This window comes from Brachionichthys hirsutus, chromosome 5 (genome assembly GCF_040956055.1).
Source record: "Brachionichthys hirsutus isolate HB-005 chromosome 5, CSIRO-AGI_Bhir_v1, whole genome shotgun sequence".
Lineage (NCBI taxonomy): Eukaryota > Metazoa > Chordata > Actinopteri > Lophiiformes > Brachionichthyidae > Brachionichthys > Brachionichthys hirsutus.
Genome location: NC_090901.1, coordinates 16367805 through 16388856, shown reverse-complemented (window position 1 = coordinate 16388856; position 21052 = coordinate 16367805). Strand labels below are relative to the sequence as shown.

General features: G+C 48.8%; 2 protein-coding genes across 2 annotated transcripts in view; one reads left to right on the top strand and one right to left on the bottom strand.

Annotated features, from left to right (window-relative positions):
- The window catches only part of LOC137893574 (low-density lipoprotein receptor-related protein 5-like), an 85159-nt gene that overhangs the window by 36638 nt on the left and 27469 nt on the right, over window positions 1–21052 (bottom strand). The window contains exons 10-14 of the mRNA XM_068738985.1: window positions 10443–10659; window positions 10201–10354; window positions 8376–8511; window positions 4714–4958; window positions 231–415 (exon numbers count right to left, since the gene is read on the bottom strand). Of these exons, the coding sequence (XP_068595086.1) occupies window positions 231–415; window positions 4714–4958; window positions 8376–8511; window positions 10201–10354; window positions 10443–10659 (937 nt within the window). The remainder of the gene's footprint in view (window positions 1–230; window positions 416–4713; window positions 4959–8375; window positions 8512–10200; window positions 10355–10442; window positions 10660–21052) is intronic.
- Window positions 11452–16639, top strand: LOC137894364 (uncharacterized). The gene is given in 7 exon segments (XM_068739845.1): window positions 11452–11515; window positions 11899–12858; window positions 14555–14827; window positions 14830–15531; window positions 15534–15698; window positions 15701–15954; window positions 16628–16639. Coding segments are annotated over 7 exon segments (2430 nt in total).

Here is a 21052-nt window from a genome sequence, read left to right as displayed (position 1 = left end):
CTCAACTCATATGCAATTGTTCTAAGCGTTTCCTTATCTGCTAAAGCACGACTGTAAAGAATACAAAAGCGGAGCCGGTTAAAATAGAAGTGAACCGTCAGGTTTTAAATCATAACCTTAATTTCTGGCTGTAGGTCCGGGTCCGTATGGGACGGCTTCTGGGTCCGGCTGTTGGTGACCCCTGACGTATAGTAATTGCCTTGGTAAAGCGTTACTGTGCGTGTTCAAACCTTGCATGTTGGTGCTTTCAATCATGCATGTGTCCAGGTCGGTCCAGTAGAGGCGATGTTCTTTGTAGTCAATGGTCAGTCCATTTGCTCTGCCTACTTTGTCAACCAGGGTGGTGACGGTGCTGCCATCCATGTATGCTCTCGCAACGCGAGGTCGGCCCCCCCATTCAGTCCAATACATGCAGCTATGGAGACAAAGCACGATTTCATCTGGAGAGTTATCAAACCAGTACAACTTTCAGCACCAGTCCGAGGTACCTGTGGCTGTCTACAGTCTCAACTTTAACCCCCATAAATCTGGACCAATTGGCACCTCGACTTCTGAGCTCATGATTCTCTGGTGAATGAATTTCATCATATCATAAAATCCTACTTTAAACTTTGTAAATATTGTTTTGTTGGAATATATAAAACAAGACAACTATCCTTTATTCCCTTTGTATGTGTGATCATGAAATGACATCGGGTGCCTCCGGGGAAGCGTGCTGACAGCTCCAGGCCATGACATCAAGTGAGACAAATGTATGGTGGGTATTAGACACCAGTAAAGGTATGCAACACTCACAAAGACACTACAGAGGCTTTGTTAAAAAACAGGTTTAAATGAATCATCCTTGTCTTGGTTGGAGATTATGACAGAGGCAGGATGTTTTATGTACATGCCAACACAATGTGATAGGACATGCAACATGAAGTCATTGGCATGACGCATTTGGACGGTGTCTGAAAGTGAATCATTTCAATCAGCTGCTCCATTCATCAAAGTTTGGAGTCTTGAACATGGAACCCAAAATGAAGTATCTGTTGCACACAGGTGCAACTAACGTATGTATCTATTTACCCCCAGTAAATAGACACTGGTATTGTATTTTTTTTCACCTGACCCTCAGGTGTTTGTAAATCATGGAGCCACCATGAAGCAACTCGTACTTTAGATATGACTCAACAGAAATTATATTTGACACGTAGTTAGTCAACATGATTTCCTTTAGCAGGATGGACACCCCCTCCCTGAGCTGCCACCTTATCGTGGTGGAGGGGTTTGCGTGTCCCAATGATCCTAGGAGCTCAGTTGTCGGGGGCTATATGCCCCTGGTAGGGCCTCCCATGGCAAACAGGTCCTAGGGGAGGGACCAGACAAAGGGTTGCTCGAAAAACCCCTCATGACGAGTTCGATAATTGGTCCTGGGCTTCCCTCGCCCGGACGCGGGTCACCGGGGCCCCCTCCTGGAGCAAAGCCTGGGGGTGGGGCACGATGGCGAGCGCCTGGTGGCCGGGTCTTCACCCATGGAGCCCGGTCGGGCATAGCCCGAAGAAGCAACGTGGGACCTTCTTCCCGTGGGCTCACCACCCATAGGAGGGACCAGAGGGGTCGGTTGCATTGTGAGCTGGGCGGCAGCCAAAGGTGGGGACCTTGGCGGTCCAACCCTCGGCTCCAGAAACTAGCTCTAGGGACGTGGAACGTCACCTCTCTGGCAGGGAAGGAGCCTGAGCTGGTGTGCGAGGTTGAGAAGTTCCGACTGGATATAGTTGGCCTCACCTCGACACACAGCAAGGGCTCCGGAACCACTCTTCTTGAGAGGGGTTGGACTCTCTTCCACTCTGGAGTTGCCACTGGTGAGAGGTGCCGGGCAGGGGTGGCAATACTTATTGCCCCCCGGCTCAGTGCCTGTATGTTGGAGTTTACTCCAATAAACAAGAGGGTAGCCTCCCTCCGCCTTCGGGTGGGGGGACGGATCCTGACTGTTGTTTGTGCCTATGGTCCAAACAGCAGTTCAGAGTATTCCCCCTTTTTGGAGTCCTTGGAGGGGGTACTGGAGAGTGCTCCTTCTGGGGATTCCCTCGTTCTGTTGGGGGACTTCAACGCCCATGTTGGCAATGACAGCGAGACCTGGAGGGGTGTGATTGGGAGGAATGGCCCCCCTGACCGGAACCCGAGTGGTGTTTTGTTATTGGACTTCTGTGCTCGTCACAGATTGTACATAACAAACACCATGTTCAAGCATAAGGGTGTCCATATGTGCACTTGGCACCAGGACACCCTAGAGCGCAGTTCGATGATCGACTTTGTAGTCGTCTCACCGGACTTGCGGCCGCATGTCTTGGACACGCGGGTGAAGAGAGGGGCGGAGCTGTCAACCGATCATCACCTGGTGGTGAGTCAACTCCGATGGTGGGGGAGGATGCCGGACAGACCTGGCAGGCCCAAACATATTGTGAGGGTCTGTTGGGAACGTCTGGCAGAATCTCCTGTCAGAAGGAGTTTTAACTCCCACCTCTGGGAGAGCTTCGACCATGTACCGGGGGAAGCAGGGGACATTGAGTCCGAGTGGACCATGTTTCGTGCCTCTATTGTTGAAGCGGCCGATCGGTGCTGTGGCCGTAAGGTGGTCGGTGCCTGTCGTGGCGGCAATCCCAAGACCTCTTGGTGGACACCGGTGGTGAGGGATGCCGTCAAGCTGAAGAAGGAGTCCTATCAGGCCTTTTTGGCCTGTGGGACTCCAGAGGCAGCTGACAGGTAACGACAGACCAAGCGGGGCGCAGCTACCGCGGTTGCTGGGGAAAAAATCCGGGCATGGGAGGAGTTCGGTGAGGCCATGGAAAACGACTTCCGGACGGCTTCGAAGAGGTTCTGGACCACCATCCGGCGTCTCAGGAGGGGGAAGCAGTGCACGGTCAACACTGTATATGGTGGGGATGGTGCGCGACTGACCTCGACTCGAGACGTCGTAGATTGGTGGAGGGACTACTTCAAAGACCTCCTCAATCCCACCGACATGCCTTCCAGTGAGGAAGCAGGGCCTGGGGACTCGTGGGTGAGCTCCTCTATCTCTGGGGCCAAGGTTGCCGAGGTAGTTAAAAAGCTCCTCTGTGGCAAGGCCCCAGGGGTGGATGAGATCCACCCAGAGTTCCTTAAGGCTCTGGATGTTGTCGGGCTGTCATGGTTGACATGACTCTGCAACATCGCATGGACATCGGGGGCAGTGCCTTTGAATTGGCAGACCGGGGTGGTGGTCCCTCTTTATAAGAAGGGGGACCGGAGGGTGTGTTCCAACTATAGAGGGATCACACTCCTCAGCCTCCCCGGTAAGGTCTATTCAGGGGTACTGGAGAGGAGGGTCCGCCGGATAGTCGAACCTCGGATTCAGGAGGAGCAATGTGGTTTTCGTCCTGGCCGTGGAACTGTGGACCAGCTCTACACCCTCGGCAGGGTCCTTGAGGGTGCATGGGAGTTTGCCCAACCAGTCCACATCCTTGGGGAGTCCTGTGGGGGGTGCTCCGGGAGTATGGGGTGTCGGACCCCCTGATACGGGGTGTCTGCTCCATATATGCCAGAGCTTGGTCCGCATTGCTGGCAATAAGTCGGACCAATTTCCAGTGCGGGTTGGACTCCGTCAGGGCTGCCCTTTGTCACCGATTCTGTTCATAACCTTTATGGACAGAATTTCTAGGTGCAGCCAGGGCGTTGAGGGGGTTCGGTTTGGTGACCTCAGGATTGGGTCGCTGCTTTTTGCAGACGATGTGATCCTGTTGGCTTCATCAGGCCACGCCCTCCAGCTCTCACTGGATCGGTTCGCAGCCGCATGTGAAGCGGCCGGGATGAGAATCAGCACCCCTAAATCCAAGGCCATGGTTCTCAGTCGGAAAAGGGAGGAGTGCACCCTCCAGGTCGGGGAGGAGATCCTGCCCTAAGTGGAGGAGTTCAAGTACGTCGGGTCTTGTTCACGAGTGAGGGAAGGATGCAGCGTCTGCAGTAATGCGGACCCTGCACAGATCCGTCATGGTGAAGAGAGAGCTGAGCCCAAAGGCGAAGCTCTCAATTTACCGGTCGGTCTTCGTTCCTACCATCACCTTTGGTCACGAGCTTTGGGTAGTGACCGAAAGAACGAAATCCCGGGTACAAGCGGCTGAAATGAACTTCCTCCGTAGGGGGGCTGGGCTCTCCCTTAGAGATGGGGTGAGAAGCTCAGTCATCCGGGAGGAGCTCGGAGTAGAGCCGCTGCTCCTCCGCGTTGAGAGGAGCCAGATGAGGTGGCTCGGGCATCTATTTAGGATGCCTCCTGGACGCCTCCCTGGTGAGGTGTTCAGGGCACGTCCCACTGGGAGGAGACCACGGGGAAGACCCAGGACACGCTGGAGAGACTATGTCTCTCGGCTGGCCTGGGAACGCCTCGGGATCCCCCCCGGAAGAGCTAGAGGAAGTGGCCGGGGAGAGGGAAGTCTGGGCTTCCCTGCTTAGGCTGCTGCCCCCGCGACCCGGCCCCGGATTAGCGGAAGAAGATGAGATGAGATGATGAGATGAGATGAGAGGATGGACACAGTTCAGTGAGTTGTTGGTTCACTTTTCCCCAGTCACAGCTATGCTATGCCATGTATTGTATCTCAGCCACATACTGGTCATGGTGTTGGAGGGGCAAAAATAAGGCAAAATAAAAATGTCCCACAAAAATGGAAAATGTGACCAGTGAATTCTCATTCTTACCCATTGGCTGGATCCAATGCGAGTGATCGTGGGTTGTCCAGTGAACGTGGGTTGTCAAGCTCCTTGCAAACCAGAACCTGCCGGTACTGGCCATCTAGCCGGGCTACCTCAATGCGATTAGTGCCTGTATCAGCCCAATAGACGTTGTGACCCATCCAGTCAACTGCCATGCCTTCTGGGTAGTCTAATCCAAACTCTATGACATGTTCTACAGAGCTGCCATTCATGTATGCTCTGCTGATTGTCTGAGGAGAAGTCAGAGGAAACAATGAGAAACACACAGTTCCAATTTAAATGTAAAACAAACCTGACTTGAATCAGGAATAACTCACTGAAAGCTTCTTTAATTAATGACAACAATGCACAAGGTTTGACGTGTTGTATCATCAGAGAAGCTCTTCTGCATACCTCAGTTCTAACATTTGGTCATTTGAGTTTCTGGTGTCTTTATCTTCTGCCATCCAGCAATATTTTTGTCCCACAGAACTGCTTACATTGAACATATTCTCTTCTATGGACCAGAGAGGGGGTGTGCATGAAAATCCCTCTCAATCAGAAGTTTCTGAAATATACAGACCAGACCTCTGTGTCGCCATGCAACACAGTTTCAGCTCCCTCCAATGATTTTCGATTGGATTTAGGTCTGGAGACTTGCTGGGCCAGTCCACAACCTTGACATGCTAATTACGGAGCCACTCCTTGGTTATCCTGGCTGTGCTTCAGGTCATTGTCATGTTGGAAGACCCAGCCACAACCCGTTTTAAATACTCTGACTGAGGGAGGGAGGTTGTCAATACATGGCCCTGTTCATCCTCTCCTTAGTCCAGTGCAGTCGTCCTGTCCCGAGCAGAGAAACACCCCCAAAGCATGATGCTTCCACCCCCATGCTTCACAGTAGGGATGCTGTTCTTGGGATGTACTCATCCTTCTTCTTCCTCCAAACATGGCGAGTGGAGTTAAGACCAAAAAGCTTTCCACGTGACCCCTCTGGATCCTCCAGATGGTCATTGGCGAACGTCAGATGGGCCTGGACATGTGCTGACTGAAGCAGGGGAACCTTCAGTGTGATGCTTGATTTTAAACCATGACGTCTTACGACCGATAGTAACCTACCTAAAGTGGTGGTCCCAGTTCTAATCAGGTTGTTGACCAGCTCCTCACTTGTAGTTCTGGACTGATTCCTCACCTTTCTTGTCATTGATACCCCAAGATATGACATTGCATGGAGTCTCAGTCCGAGGGAGATTGACAGTCATCCTTGACGGCACATTTTCAGTTGATCTTTTTTCACCAAGCTGCTTGGCAATTGCCCTGTGCTTTCAAGCCTTGTGGAGGTCTATAATGTTTTCTCGGGTGTCTTTTGCCAGCTATTTGGTCTTGCCCATGGTAGTAGTTGGAATCTGACTGATTGTGGGGTGGACAGGTGTCTTTATTCAGCTAACAACCTTTTGAAATCTGTCTCTCACAGTTGAAATGCACCTAAGATGAAATTTTCAGACCCCTTAATGTCTAAGCAGGAGAATTTGCAAAATCGCAGGGTGTTCAGACTTATTAAAACATGTACAGCTGGACACACGCTCTCTTTGAATCGCACCATTTGTAATCGCTTCCATTAGAGCCAAGGTGGCCATTGTTGACCGTGTTTTCGGTACCACTTTGCACATGCCTTTCTGTTCACTCCTGTAATTGCAGACAGCTGGGTACGTTCATTGTTTGTCGGTGTTCATTGTTCATGTGTCTTGATGTGTATGTGACATGTATTTAATATAACAGTTTCCCAGCATCAACTCTAGGTGTCGCCAATGGGCCAACAGCTGTATAAACGTGCGTACGCCAGCCATGACGTTGGAGTGAGGCACCACACATTTCCACGGTAATTTAACTCTTGATAGATCTGAACTTTGACGTGAGAATGTACCAGGTTTTTGTGCGTATGCACGGTTGATGCATGAGGCCCCTGGTGTCCGCCTTGAGAGCCTCCGTCTGGAAGGTTTCCCATTGAGGAATCATGAAACACCACAAGTTTAAGGGAGCTGTCTTCCCAAGTGCTGAAACCTCAAGGTCACCTCTTGAGGTCACCTCTTCTGATTTCAGTTTTCTAAGTTTGTTTGCACAGTGGCATTCTTTGTACTGGATGCCAAGAGGGATATGTCACACATTATGTCGGGTCGACTCTGCCTTGCAACCCACAATATTTGGCCAATCTTTGACTTTAGCATGTCAGTTTCATTATCTGTTAGAGGAGCCTCTCGCATATTCAGTGTCATAATTATTCTTATTTGGCCCAGATTCTGGAGAGGTGATATGATTTTCAGTCACCTCCAGCCGATGGCCACACCTGGACATTTCCATTCTTTACAATCCATCTGTTTGAAGTAGACCATGTCGGCTGTCTCGTATCGGTCCTCAATGGGCCGCAGTTGTTTACAAAGGGCTCTTTGGATCCTCTCAGAACATTCAGCTTCTGTAAATGCTCTTCTTGCAGCATTTAATGCTGTGTTGTGCTGGGCTAGCCAAGCATTCATATTAGTAACCTCTAGAGCTGGTGGCTTATCAGTGAGAACCGAAGGCAGATTTGGGTTCTGCTGCAGTTGTCTCCCTGGGTTTCTTTGTGGTGACAATGCTCCCTGCACTGAAGCCTGTGACGTGGTCAATGGTGTGCATATAACACTCTCCTGGCGTTAGGTCATGCAAATCCAGACCTACAGTTTCATTGTAAGTTGAGGCCATAGGCTTTCACTTTGGTTTCCTGTATCTGATGCATGTCTCACAATTCTTCACAAGGGCCTGGAGAATTTTGGTGCATTCATCATCATCATCATTACCTGAACAGGCCAGTAATTGGTTTAGTCTGTCAGCTGAAGCATGTCAAAACTGTTTATGTAGTTTCAACAGAACTTTCTATTTTTTTAATTATTAATAAATCATGATTAACAAAAAAGAGGAATCAAATTGACTTGTTCAAGTTTGACTGAAGATGTTTCACCTTCATCCAAGAGGCTCCTTCAGTTCTGAGGGACTGGTAGAGAGTTTAGATACTTATACTCTTGTTGGAACAGAAAACAAAGGACCCAAACCACCAAGGCAATCAGACTCCCCAGGAGCATTAGCATTTACTTTATGAATGCTAATGCCCCCCGGCAGTCATGAAACCTGACTAACAAATCCCCAGGTTTGGCCCTGAACATCTTCTTGGGTGACCATGATGTTGCGATCCACCGTATTGATGTGGTCTGTAAAGGCCTCCGCTTCCTGGGTCTTGATTTTCACCCAGGTGTTGTCCACATACCTGAACCACTGGCTGGGTGGCATCCCTGTAAAAGAAGTCTTCACCTTATGGATGCTAATGACGCCAGGGGATTCGTTAGTCAGGTTTCATAACTGCTGGGGAGTATTAGCATTCAAAAAGGAAATGCTGATAGTCCTAGGGAGTCTGATTGCCTTTCGGTCCCTTCTTTGATTCTTTGTTTTCTGTTCCAACAAGAGTAGAAGTATCTAAACTCTCAACCAGTTTCTCAGAACTTGGATGAAGGTGAAACGTCTTCGATCGAACTTGAACAAGTCCAGTTGACTCTTCTTTTTTGCTCATCATGATTTACCATGTCCTGTAAAACGGAGAACCGACACAGATAATCATTAATACCATTTTATAAATCAAATACCTTGGACTGTATGTCTGTCCAGTATATTCTTCTTTCAGACACATCAAAGTCCAGGGCGGATGCCTCTTTAACTCCTGTTAGAGGAATGGCTACATCATTGCTATTGGTGCCCAGTGAGATACTCCTGATGTTATCCCTGAGGAAGAAAAAAAGCAGGAGATGACTGGAATGAATTCTGTCAGTTCAATGCAGGTTAGGAAGCATCTATCCATCTATTCATCCATCAATTTTCTCTTGTAGACATTTTCCTGACCTAATTCATCTCATCCTTTATTTCAAGCTTTAAAATTGAGCTAAGATTGAGAAAATGCCAATATTGGATGGCCCAATATTGAAATATCCGTTGAATCTATAAAATAAATCAAATCATGTCACCATCTCTGTGAAACATAAAACCAACAAATGCCAATGAAAAAACAACCTCCTTGGCAGAGGTAAAAGTAATACAAACACTTATTACCATATTTTCACGACCATATGGCGCACCTGGTGATTAGGCGCTGTCTCATTAACGGCTGCTTTTTCGGTATTTTAAACATACATAGGGCTGGCTCAAAAGGCGCGGCATGATGCAAAATAGAGCCGGAGCAAAACTGAGTTTGGTACTCACATTTTTTTAATCATCATCAATCAAACCCATCAAAGTCCTCATCCTCTGTTTCTGAATTGAACGGCTGCACTAGATCTCCATCAAACATGCCGGCTTCCCTTTCTTCACCGTCAGAGTCACTTTCCGGGCCGTGCGGCGGCGGCGCCTTGGAAATTATGCCTGCTTTTGCAAAGGCTCGAACAACAATGCTAGCAGACAGTTAGCCCAAGCATCTACAATCCATTCACAAATTGTGGCGTAAGGACGAGGCTCCAGACTATAATACTATGTTGAAGGACAGCACCGGTACGTATCACTCCGCTAGGCTCCTGACTATAATACTATGTTGAAGGACAGCACCGGTACGTATCACTCCGAGAGGCTCCAGACTATAATACTATGTTGAAGGACAGCACCGGTACGTATCACTCCGCGAGGCTCCTGACTATAATACTATGTTGAAGGACAGCACCGGTACGTATCACTCCGCGAGGCTCCTGACTATAATACTATGTTGAAGGACAGCACCGGTACGTATCACTCCGCTAGGCTCCTGACTATAATACTATGTTGAAGGACAGCATCGGTACGTATCACTCCGCGAGGCTCCTGACCATAATACTATGTTGAAGGACAGCACCGGTACGTATCACTCCGTGAGGCTCCTGACCATAATACTATGTTGAAGGACAGCACCGGTACGTGTCACTCCGCTAGGCTCCTGACTATAATACTATGTTGAAGGACAGCACCGGTACGTATCACTCCGCGAGGCTCCTGACTATAATACTATGTTGAAGGACAGCACCGGTACGTATCACTCCGCTAGGCTCCTGACTATAATACTATGTTGAAGGACAGCATCGGTACGTATCACTCCGTGAGGCTCCTGACCATAATACTATGTTGAAGGACAGCACCGGTACGTGTCACTCCGCTAGGCTCCTGACTATAATACTATGTTGAAGGACAGCATCGGTACGTGTCACTCCGTAGTAGAGGTATATTCCTGTGTTTTTCGATCGATTTGTCAAAATCAATTTAAGCAAGGATCGTCCGTATTTTGGTTCATAGTAAGAGTAAACCATTATAAACAATACAACGAATTATAGTTTAAAAATCCACACACAAAAATAATGTTTGCATGCATGTCGCATCATCTGCCTTTTTGTCTCTGTAGGTATGTAACAATCGAAGTAAGAAAAAGTTGTGAAACATGTGAGCAGGTTGACATACCTGTTGGTGAAGAGGAGGAAGGCTTCGGGCACCACACAGGTGTGCAGGTCTGACAGGAGCTCCATCCCCATTGGACAGGCACAACTGACAGCCAGTCGACACCAGAAACACAGATGGCTGCACCCCCCATTATTCACTGCGCAGCCATTTGTACCTGGACACAGTGTTAACCCATATCACAGCTGCTTTCTTCATGTTTGTGCTGAGCAGTTCCTGCAGGACCTGCAGCCTGTTGCTCTTACCGTACGTCTCTGTGACTTTGGTAGCCTTAAGCCCCATTAAATCCGGCAGCTGATCAATGATGATCTCTCGAACGGCAGTGCCTTTGTGGACCCTCTCAATGCTGCGTCTCTGCCAGTCAGTCCAGTAGATGTAATCCCCCAGCAGAGTGAAGCCAAAGATATGAGGCAGCTTGTCCTCCAGCAGAGTCTGTCTGTTTCTGCCATCCACGTTGATGACCTGAATAGGTGAATACAGGTGGACGCACCTGTCCGTTACGAGTGCAGTTCATGTTACGTCTCGCGCTATAAAACTGAACCTCCACCATTAACGACATTTTAAGTGAGGCATTAATAACTTATTTTGATCGAGGTTTAATAAGGTGCTGTAGCAGAAACATGAACTGGGCTTTGAAAAAGCCATTCCATGGAGTAAAGTACTGTAAAAAGGTTCTAAAGAAAATGAGTTTAACTCCATGCTAAAACCTCTCAACAGGTAAATGACCTCTTCCGAGTGAAGAACACTCCCTGCTAAGGTATCGTGTAATAATATCACTACTTCACTGAAGAGTACATGAGTAATACAACAAATCCAGCAGCTCCATAGTTCCTACTGACCTTTGACCTGCTGTAGGAGCACATATGACCAAGTTGTTATGGGGAGGAGTAGGAGGAGGCAGAAGAAGAGGAAGAGGAGGAAAAAGAGGAAGAGAAAGAAGAAGAGGAAGAGGAGGAAGAAGAGGATGAAGGTTTTATTGTACAATTTGACAGTTCAGACAAAAATAAAAACCACACGCAAGACTGAAAAACACAAAAATAATGTGCACAACAAACTATTTCTCCGACTCTCATTTCTCTGTGACTCTGCTGTGTGTGTGTGTGTGTGTGTGTGTGTGTGTGTGTGTGTACACAATAAGTGGCTGCACTTAACACTGGACTCTTTGAAGCCTTTGTCCTCCTCCTGTACTATTGCTGGCCTCCTCTGACATTCATCCAAAGCATGACTTGTGTGTCCGTGAGTCTTCAGTGTGCCATGGCAGCTGAAATCTATCCGCACCACAGACACCAGTGTGATGTTATGATGTGTGCCTTAAGCCGTGGGCCTTCTCACCATTTTATTATGTTTTTCGGATTTCAAACTTTGGCGCCACAGAGAGCTGTAGGATTTTGCGCCGCAGAGAGTTGTAGGATAATCAAAAAAGACCTTTTGCAAATCATGCAGTAGTCTGTTGAATCCTGTTAACAACCTCTCTAAATACGCCGCATCAGCTGTAAAGATCCCGCAAAATAAACGACGAAACTGCGGTATTCAAGGAAGTGCCGCCAAAAAACTTCCTCATCTAAGATGCCGTCACCACCTCGCCGTCCGGCTGCGATCGCCGCCACCATCTGAGTCAGACGATTGCTGAGCTGGAGGGTCGCATTTCCACTCTGTACCAGATCCGAGAGAGTGAATCGTTCTGAGATTCACGGGTGACAGTTGGCGCCGCTGCCGCTGCCGCCGCCGCTGCCGCCGCCGCCGCCGCTGCCGCCGCCGCCGGGCCAGACCTGGATTCTACCATCCCGGTCGCGTCCCCGGGCGCCTACGATCTCTGGCTCCGACAGGGAGCAAAACCAAGGCGGCCTGTAAAGGCCACATTCACGCCCGACCTATTGATCCATAGCTCCACTGTCAATCACGGGCTCTGGTCCGCAGCGCGCGGGCACAGCGGGAGGAAGAAGTCGCCGCCCGCGCCACCCTGCGACCTGGAGCTCTCAAACCGGTTCACCGTCCTGGATGAGGCAGACTTTCCCCCGCTGCCAGCTGCCTCACACCGCAGTTCCCCCTCACACCGGCGGCCCCGGAGGTCTCAGCCGTCCCCCGTCCCTCGGCCGGGCGACATGCCGAGACGCGCCGCCCGCTGGCCGAGACCAGCCGGCAAAAACATCTCGGAGCAGCGTCCCACCTCACTGATCGTTGGGGACTCCGTCATCAAGCACATCAGGGCCAAACACGCCGTGACCCACTCTCTGCCGGGGGCTCACGTCTCTGATGTGAGGCAACACATCCCGCAGGTCATCACGGACCACCCGCACATGAGGAACGTTATCATCCATGTAGGAAGCAACGACACCAGCAAGCAGCAGTCCGAGGTTTTAAAACAGGACTTTAAGCGTCTTTTTAACGAACTGAAAGACAGCAGAAAGTCCGTTTTTATCTCTGGCCCCGCCCCCACGCTGCACCGGGGCATTGGTCGCTTCAGCCGGCTGCAGTCGGCCTGTCCGGAACACAACCTGGTTTTTATTGATAACTTCAACCTTTTCTGGAATCGAGCTTCCTTCTTCAGCAGAGACGGTCTCCGTCCCAGCTTCCAGGGGACACATGTCCCACGCAGTCTCCACAGCTCCCCATCATTGACTGACCGCACCTCCTCACCCCACCACACCACCGACGGCACAGGTCACCACGCCGGCCTCTGATGGCCCCTGTTCCTCCTCAGGGACCTCTCCATCACCGGTCCTCATCGCCAGCTCCCCCTGCTGCCCAAACGCTGTAATAACCACCATTATCTACTCCCAGAGAACTTCAGCACGTGCTTCATCTCGCCCCTCTGCTGCCGATCAGGGCAATTTAATCCAAACCCCTCGAATACCGCCTCCACCTTCTGCTCTTCAAGCCACACCTATAACCTGTGGTCTTTTAAATGAGGACATGACAATCAGTCCTATGAATGCCCCTTGGTTTGGGGAGGATGGATCACAATGGACTCTAACGAGGCGTGACCAGGTAGCTGCTCTTGAACAGAATGAAAACAAGACACGAGTAAGCTCAGCGATCATAAAGAACCCACCGGCCCTGCACAGCGTGCCGCTGCAGTCCTCCACCTCGGCTCCGTGGATTACACCACCGCTGCCGCCCGCTCTGCGCTGCTTATCCCCGGCGACTCGGACTACCCCGCAGCTCCTATCCTGCAAACTGTGACTTAGGTCGTATGTCCTCCTATCACATCTCATCCGCCAACGCCATTCCATCTTTCTGGTCACACCGCTGGGATCCTTCTGCATTATGTCATCACAACAAACGAGTGACTCTGACCAATCTCCGTCCGCTACCCCGCTGTCCGCGTGACACGCCAGACTCACGTCATCTCAAGATGTCCCTCCTCAACACCCGTTCACTCAATAACAAGGGCCTCATCCTAAACAAATACATCACTGACAATCAACTGGATTTCCTCTGTCTGACCGAAACCTGGCATAAACCCCTGGACTACTTTTCTTTAAATCAAACAACGCCTCCTGGATTTACATACATTGAAACCCCCCGTCCAGGAGGGCGGGGTGGGGGCACAGCAGTCATTTTCAGAAAGGACATTAAAGTCACTACTATTTTTCCCTTGAATATTCAGTCATTCGAATATACGACTTTCAAACTGCCCGGTCCCTCCCCCCTTGTCACTGCTGTAATCTACCGCCCCCCCAAGCCCAACCCTTCTTTCCTATCAGAATTTACAGACTTTCTCACCCAGTTAAGGGCCATCTCATCAGCCATTCTTCTGGGTGGCGACTTCAACTTCCATATCGACGATCAAAACTCCAAACCCGCTACCGAATTCTTGGAACTTCTCAACTGCTTCAACATGACTCAACAAGTTAATTCCCCCACCCACACTCGAGGCCATATCCTGGATCTAGTCTGCACTACTGGCATCACAATCCACAACCTCCACATATCTGACCACCTTGCCATCACATTTAACTTACATATTCCCCTTACTATCTCCAGAACACAGCGTGAAATAGTCTTCAGAAACCTCAAATCCATCGACCCCTCTGCTCTCGCTGCACTCCTTACCACCAAGCTGGCCATCTCCCCTCCCCCACCGTCTGATAACCCCTCTGAACTGGTCACACACTTTAGCCTAAAGACAACACCTCCTCATCCTTCACTATCGCCAAATGTAATAGTTTCCTATCTTTTTTCCAGTCCAAAATCGACAATATTTACAGTTCCCTTAATCTCCCCCCAACTCACCTAGCTCCTCCTGGTTCACCGTTCTCTAGTTCCACTCAGCAACTATTTCACTTCACCCCCATCTCATCTGTACAGCTCACTCAGTTTCTAACAGGCATTAAAACTCCAACCTGCTCCCTAGATCCTATTCCCTCTCCACTCATTAAAACTTGTCTCCCCATAATCTCTCCGCTGATCACTAGAATCATAAACTCCTCAATCACTTCTGGTTCTGTTCCACAGTCTCTCAAGTTGGCAGCTATTACCCCAATACTTAAAAAACCTGGTCTTGACCCTGAAAATCTATCAAATTTCCGGCCCATATCCAACCTCCCCTTCCTGTCTAAAATTCTAGAGCATGTCATTGCTGCACAACTTCAGACTCACCTCAACGCCAACAGTCTGTTTGAACCATTCCACACTGCACTGAAAGAGCATTAATCAAAGTCACCAACGATCCCCTCCTCTCCTCCGACTCCGGCCATCTCAGCATCCTCATCCTTCTGGACCTCACCTCAGAATTGGACACCATCAGCCATTCCATCCTCCTATCCCGCCTCAAGACGACCCTCAACATCACCGGCCCCGCTCCGTCCTGGCTTCAGTCCTACCTCACAAACCGACAACAGTTCATTCACATCAACCACTGCTCCTCCCCTACAGCCCCACTATTACAAGGTGTCCCCCAAGGTTCAGTGCTTGGTCCTCTCCTCTTCATCCTCTACATCCTCCCACTTGGCAACATCATCCGTCGTCATTCTCTCCATTTCCACTGTTATGCTGACGACATACAACTATACATTACCACAAACTCCATAGACTCCAAGGTCCATTCCACAGTCACCAACTGTTTAAATGACATCAAAAGTTGGATGAAATACAATTTTCTCAAAGTAAACAGTGACAAAACAGGCATTATCCTCACTGGTTCAAAAAATATCACAAAATCCACCCAACAGTTTGGCCTCGATTTCGACAATACCACCCTCACTCCCTCCCCACTTATCCGCAACCTTGGCGTCATCCTCGATTCTACACTGTCATTTCATCATCATGTAAGACAAATAACCCGGACTGCATTCTTTCACCTCAAGAACATAGCTCGCCTCCGTCCTTCTCTGCCGCCGAAACCCTGATCCATGCCTTCGTCACTTCCAGAATCGACTACTGCAATAGCATTCTCTATGGACTACCATCAACAACCCTACATAAACTGCAATACATTCAAAACTCCGCTGCTCGCCTCCTTACCCACACCCGCTCCCGTGAACACATCACCCCGGTCCTTAAAACCTTCACTGGCTCCCGGTCCCCCAACGCATACAGTTCAAAGTCCTCCTCATCACTTTCAAAGTTCTCCATAATCTGGCCCCCCCCTACCTCACAGATCTGCTCCACCATCACACCCCATCTTGTTCCCTCCGCTCCGCAGACGCCAACCTCCTCTCCCTCCCCTGTAGGACCAAGCTCCGAACCTGGGGTGACAGAGCCTTCTCCATTGCTGCACCCACACTTTGGAACACAGTCCCACAACTGCTACGAGCAAACCCGGATCTAAATTCATTTAAAAAAGATCTTAAAACGTATCTGTTTAACATTGCTTTTACTGTATAATTGCACTGTTGGAATTTTTATTGACTGCTTAAACCGTGTTCACTTTTAATGTATTATTTTACTGTTTGAATTTTATTGATTCTATATCCGTGTTCACATTTTTATTGTTTGTATTTTTTGTTTTATTTTATTGTTTTTACTATGTACACAGTAAAGCGTCTTTGAGTTCTAAGAAAAGCGCTATATAAATAAAATGTATTATTATTATTATTATTATTATTATAATGACAATAAAGTATCTTAAATCTTGAATCTTGAATGTAGCAGGGCTGCAGCCCAATCAGAAGCTTCCCCAGTCAGCCAGGGCGGCGCTGGGCCCGCTGTGGCCCACGCTTAGAGGCCATAGAAGGCAGACGTGCGTGGATTGACGGGCTTTCTGTCCTTTGTTTTTGCCGTCTAACCTGGTCACTGTTTGGGTTTTTCTAAACCCTCTTCCAGTTCTTTGTTCTCCATCGTGGATGCGTTGTCAATGAGGAGAATGTGGGTAAAGTTTAAACATTTATATAAACAGCAGATCAGTGTATAATTGGTTCGGAAATCAGCGCTGAGATTCAACCACGGTTCTCGTGCCTGCTCCATTCCTGTTTCGTCATGTTTTCAGTTCATCCCCTGAAGGTGGGGCTTCGCCCCCGGCCAATCTTTAACCCCTGTTTATCTGTATCATGTGTGTCGTCACTAATAAAGACGTTCATGAAAATCAGTTATAGCACTACCAAAATAAATGTCGTGCCTTCCTAGTGTAGTAATGTGGATTTCCATCGAGCATGGAAATTCCCTACACCATAAAATTCACTTTACAGACTCCTCCCACATGCTGTTTGTTTCCACTGACTGATTTAGTCATTAAGTGACATTGCTGTTTATTGTAATCACGTGAACAGTCTGCAGTATTTGTATTAAGAGTTGTGTTTACCACCTTGCCACCTGTTGAGTATTGTGAATAAGGGCTGCTGTGATATCCACCTGGCTGCAGCAGTCATTGCTGCTGATTGGCTAGCTGAGCTGTTTACTCCACCAATGAGGTGGCTAGATTCTGATGCTGCAGTATGTATCGGCCAGCTGGAGGTCTCTGCTAATGTCTGAATGGTTGCATAAATAGATCAAAATATACAGTTCATCGGTCCAAAGTGATGATTTGGTGGTTAAATCATAAAATGCCCTCCACCACTGTGGTGGAATAAAACTCGAGCATGTTTCCTGGAGACTGACCCGTAAGCTAACATTACTAAAGGGATGGTGAAAATCCTTCAGTACACTAGTGGCTTTAAGGATACAGTAGTCCCTCTATATAATGTGGTTCATCTTCTGCGACTTCACTGCTTCGCAGAGTTTTTTAATGCAATTTTTCTTTTTTTTTTTGCACTTGAACGCGCATTGAAGCGGCGCAAGGACGAAGAGTCGCGGTCGGAGGAACTGTGAAATACGCGCAAGTCGCTATTAATCATGTCTTATGTGCTCAACCTCGTAGGTTGATCATTAAAATTAAATTTGTTATTTCTAGAAGCTATCATATTTATTTGTTACGCGTTTGTTTAATAGCGCTCTTATTCTCTGTGTAAAAAGAGGCTTTTATTTTGTAGGAGCATAAACGTCACGTCCCTTTTGGGTTTTGTTTCTTCCTGTTGATACATGTAGCCGCTGCCGTTCCGCTGTGCTAAGCTATCCAATAAAGCAGCCCATGAGAGGCTAAAGACAGTACGAGTAGAATATTTGTTCTTCTGCACTCCAAGCGGCTCTTTCCTCGACCTGCACGCCTTAACATTATTAACAGGAAAACGTTTACTGTACGTACTATATATTTTTATTTGTCAAACAAATGTTTAGTTCTGAAAAGGTTTTGATCTTTGGTTTCATTCTATAATACTGAAACAATCTATTTAGATTAATGCCTGACTGTTAAACGTGTATAAAGTGTGTGGTGAGGGGTTTTACAGCCTTAAAACATTTATGTACATGTATAATAATTAAAATAAAATAAAGATTACTACATTGCGGATTTCACTTATTGCGGGTTATTTTTAGAACGTAACCCCCGCGGAAAATGAGGGACTACTGGATCTATTCAGAGCAGACATGGGCAAACCCCGGCCCGCCGAACTTGTCCAATTACCAAAAAATTCAAAATCACGACTTTCATTTTGACTCTGCAATACCCGTGTTTCACCAACAGATGGCGCACTGACAACCGGTGGCGTGTAGCGTATTACTCTTTACTCAATGATCGCCACCATGTCGTGGTGGAGAACCTTGCGCGTTCCAATGAACCTAAGAGCGATGCCGTCGGGAGCTTCAGCTCCTGGTAGGGTCACCCAAGGCGGTAAGGTCGAGGGGGAGTTTCCAGACAAAGCGCGATCCAAAGACCTCAACGGCAGAAGTGGCGGAGGACGGTACTGTGAATCACAACGGCACCGAAGGCGGATGAAGGCTGCAACAGAGGGTGGTCTCCAGTCGTCATGGTTTCCATGCCATTGGATCTAGGCCACTTTCTGCCAAGGACCGTGTGGTGGCTGCAGTCGCATCAGTCTCCCCACGCTAAAAGACGTCACGCGCAGGCGTCCTCCCAAAGGGAACCCATCCATTTGACATCCTGGACAAAACAAAGTCCTGTGGCGATCAGGAAGTGGTAACGGGGACAAGAGAGTGAAGTCTGGGAGTTCCTAGTCACAACCTGGCACACAGGCGGTGGGTGTTAGATTCAGTCGCTAAGTTCTTGGACTGAGGCAGAAAGAGCTTCTCGGCAGCTGCACCCATGACTGAGCAGCCCTAATCAGGATCCACTCTGCTCACCCCAGTAGGGGAGGGGGTTAGAAAAGGTACCCCAAACATAGCCTGCCTCACGAAGTCCTGTCTGGAATACCGCATCCAGAGGAATCACCACCACACGGTCGAAAACAAGAAAAGAAATCACATATTGGAACCTGGAATGTTCGGACCCTCATGGACAACCAAGCCAGTGATCGACCTGAAAGGCGAACTGCCATCATCTCCAGAGAGCTAAGGAAGTTCCAGATCGACATCGCAGCACTCTCCGAGACCCGACTGGCTGATGCAGGGCAGCTGAAGGAGGAGAAAGGCGGATATACTTTCTTTTGGAAAGGAAAGCCTGCTAATGAGCCACGAATCCATGGTGTGGGTTTAGCTATCAAGAACTGCCTCATCAACCACCTCCATGAACTCCCTGTGGGCATCAGCGAGCGCCTGATGACCGGACGTCTGATGCTTGCAAGCAGTCAGATGACCACTGTTATTAGTGCCTACGCCCCAACGCTTGATGCACAGGACGAAGTAAAGGAGGCCTTCTGCGCTGACCTGGACAAAATCCTATCAGAAGTGCCCAAGGAGGACAAGTTAATCCTGCTTGGATATTTTAACGCCAGAGTGGGTTGAAACCACCATCTATGGAGGGGTACGCTGGGGAGAGAAGGGGTTGGAAACACCAACTCCAACGGCTTACTACTGCTAACCAAGTGCTCAGAGCACAACCTGGCCATCACCAACACACTTTTCCGTCAGAAAACAAAGTTCAAAACATCATGGATGCATCCTCGCTCCAAACTGTGGCATCTGATCGACGATGTCATTGTCCGCTCCAAAGACCGCCGTAATGTCATCAACACCAGAGCAATGACCGGTGCAGACGACTGCTGGACTGACCACCGCCTTATTCGCTCCATCATGTCTATCCGCTTAATGCGGAAAAGGAGGGTGCAGAAAAGGCAGAGCCGGCCGAAGCTTAACCTCGAGCGGCTGGATGACACCGCCTACCGACAACGGCTGCAGGACGCTCTCGGCGCTGCCTTGCCCAAACAGAATCCGGAGGATACTGAAACACACTGGTGCACGCTTTCCACTGCCATCACGGACTCCTGTAAAAACATCCTCGGTCACAAAAAGCAGAGACATCAAGACTGGTATGATGAGAACGACACACAAATTCAACAGCTCATTGACATCAAGCGGCAAACGTTCATAACCTGGCAGAATAACATCCACTGCAAGGTTAAAAGAGCAGCCCATGCTAAAGCGAAGGCATCTGTCCAAAAGCTAGTCAGGAAACTGAAGAACCAGTGGTGGACAACGAAGGCTCTGGAGATTCAGCAACTTGCTGACTCTGGAGATACGAGGTTTCTTCGATGCCACGCGAGCGGTATATGGCCCCAGCTACCGCTGCCTGACCCCCCTTTGCTCCAAAGATGGGCTTATGCTGCTGGGCCAGACGGCATCCCAGCAGAAGTCCTGAAGAAAGGCGGGCCCGATCTTCTTAACAACGTCCATGCCCTGCTTCTCAACATATGGCAAGAAGAGAAAATCCCTGCCCAGCTTAGGGATGCCTTAATTGTCTCCATATTCAAGAAGGGAGACCAGGCAGACTGCGGGAATTACCGTGGCATTTCTCTCCTGTCCACCATAGGGAAAGCCCTTGCTCGGGTCTTGGCCGACAGACTCACCCCCCTGTCAGAAAGCATCCTTCCTGAGTCTCAAAGTGGATTTCGCCCAAGCAGAGGAACCACAGACATGATTTGCAGTTGGAACTGATCGATCTTCAGTCGGACTCCACCTTAAAGGATAAGTTCAAGTCTCTTCTCTTAACCTGAATGACTTTTATGCCTCACTGAACGAAGCAACGTTTCCAAACCTCCGGACGGAGGACGGCACAGAAGATGACGCTGTTGTTTGGCTCGACCTCCGTGTGTGAGCAGACGTTCAGTGTCATGATCAATAAAGCCCGTCACAGATCCAAGTTAACGGACCAACACCTCAGATCTATCCTGAGTCTGGAGAGAATAACTCCAGACTTGGATGCACTGGCAAAAAAGGGAGACCAACAACTCTGTTCCCTGTTTGTATGTTCTGTTATGAAAGAAATGCATCTGGCAAGTTTGAAAGTGCGTCTTTTAATTAAGTGCACATTTATGCACAGCGGAACAAAAATGAGTGCAGCAGAAATGATTGAGATTTACCGGTAGTATTTCGTTGGGTGTTTTGATATGTTTTGAATGTTGGAAGTGATCATATTTTTTCAATA